Genomic DNA, 666 nt, shown 5'->3' on the forward strand with positions numbered 1-666 from the left:
CCCCCCCCCTCTCTCACACACACACACACACACTCACACGCACGCACACACTCTCACGCACACGCACACACGCTCGCACACACTCACACACACACTCACACGCACTCACACAGAAGAGGAAGGGGAGGAGGAGGAGGAGGAGGAAGAGGAGGAGGAGGAGGAAGAGGAGGAGGAAGAGGAAGAGGAAGAGCAGCGGCCCGGGACTCTCACCGTGATTCAGGGAACATCGGGCGTGACTAACACACTCAGACCGAGCCGAGAGCAGCTGATAATTCAGCACAAACATCACAGTCATCATCATCATCATCATCATCATCACATCCGCGGGATAATAACAGCCGCGCGTTTGATCGATATCAACGATGTTTCATAAATGTGACATGAATAAAGCCACTGTCCGAAACTCACCTCACCTCACCTCACACACGACAAAGTTGACCTCGGTTTCACACAAGTTTACTTCAGTGATGAAGTATACAGACGGACCGTTTTATGTGATGATAAACTACAGACACCAGAGTCACTCAAAACATCAAACCTGAAACTGTTCGAGAACTTCAGCTTCAGCTGAACACTAGTGTGTGTGTGTGTGTGTGTGTGTGTGTGAGAGAGAGTGTGTGTGTGTGTGTGTGTGTGTGAGAGAGAGAGTGTGTGTGTGTGTGTGTG

The 666-nt window shown here is 50.5% G+C and overlaps 1 protein-coding gene across 3 annotated transcripts in view; it reads right to left on the reverse strand.

Moving 5' to 3' along the window:
• The window catches only part of LOC107574406 (transcriptional repressor p66-alpha-like), a 23,105-nt gene extending 22,740 nt beyond the window's left edge, over nt 1-365 (reverse strand). The window contains exon 1 of one of the 3 annotated variants that reach the window (XM_016260841.1): nt 211-365. In XM_016260841.1, coding sequence (XP_016116327.1) covers nt 211-316 — 106 coding nt within the window. In that variant the 5' untranslated portion in view covers nt 317-365. The remainder of the gene's footprint in view (nt 1-210) is intronic. The other 2 variants (XM_016260842.1, XM_016260840.1) reach the window with 2 other exon arrangements.
• Between the last annotated feature and the right edge of the window lie 301 nt (nt 366-666).

Source organism: Sinocyclocheilus grahami, unplaced genomic scaffold, assembly GCF_001515645.1.
Source record: "Sinocyclocheilus grahami isolate Dianchi unplaced genomic scaffold, SAMN03320097.WGS_v1.1 scaffold2216.1, whole genome shotgun sequence".
Classification (NCBI taxonomy): domain Eukaryota; kingdom Metazoa; phylum Chordata; class Actinopteri; order Cypriniformes; family Cyprinidae; genus Sinocyclocheilus; species Sinocyclocheilus grahami.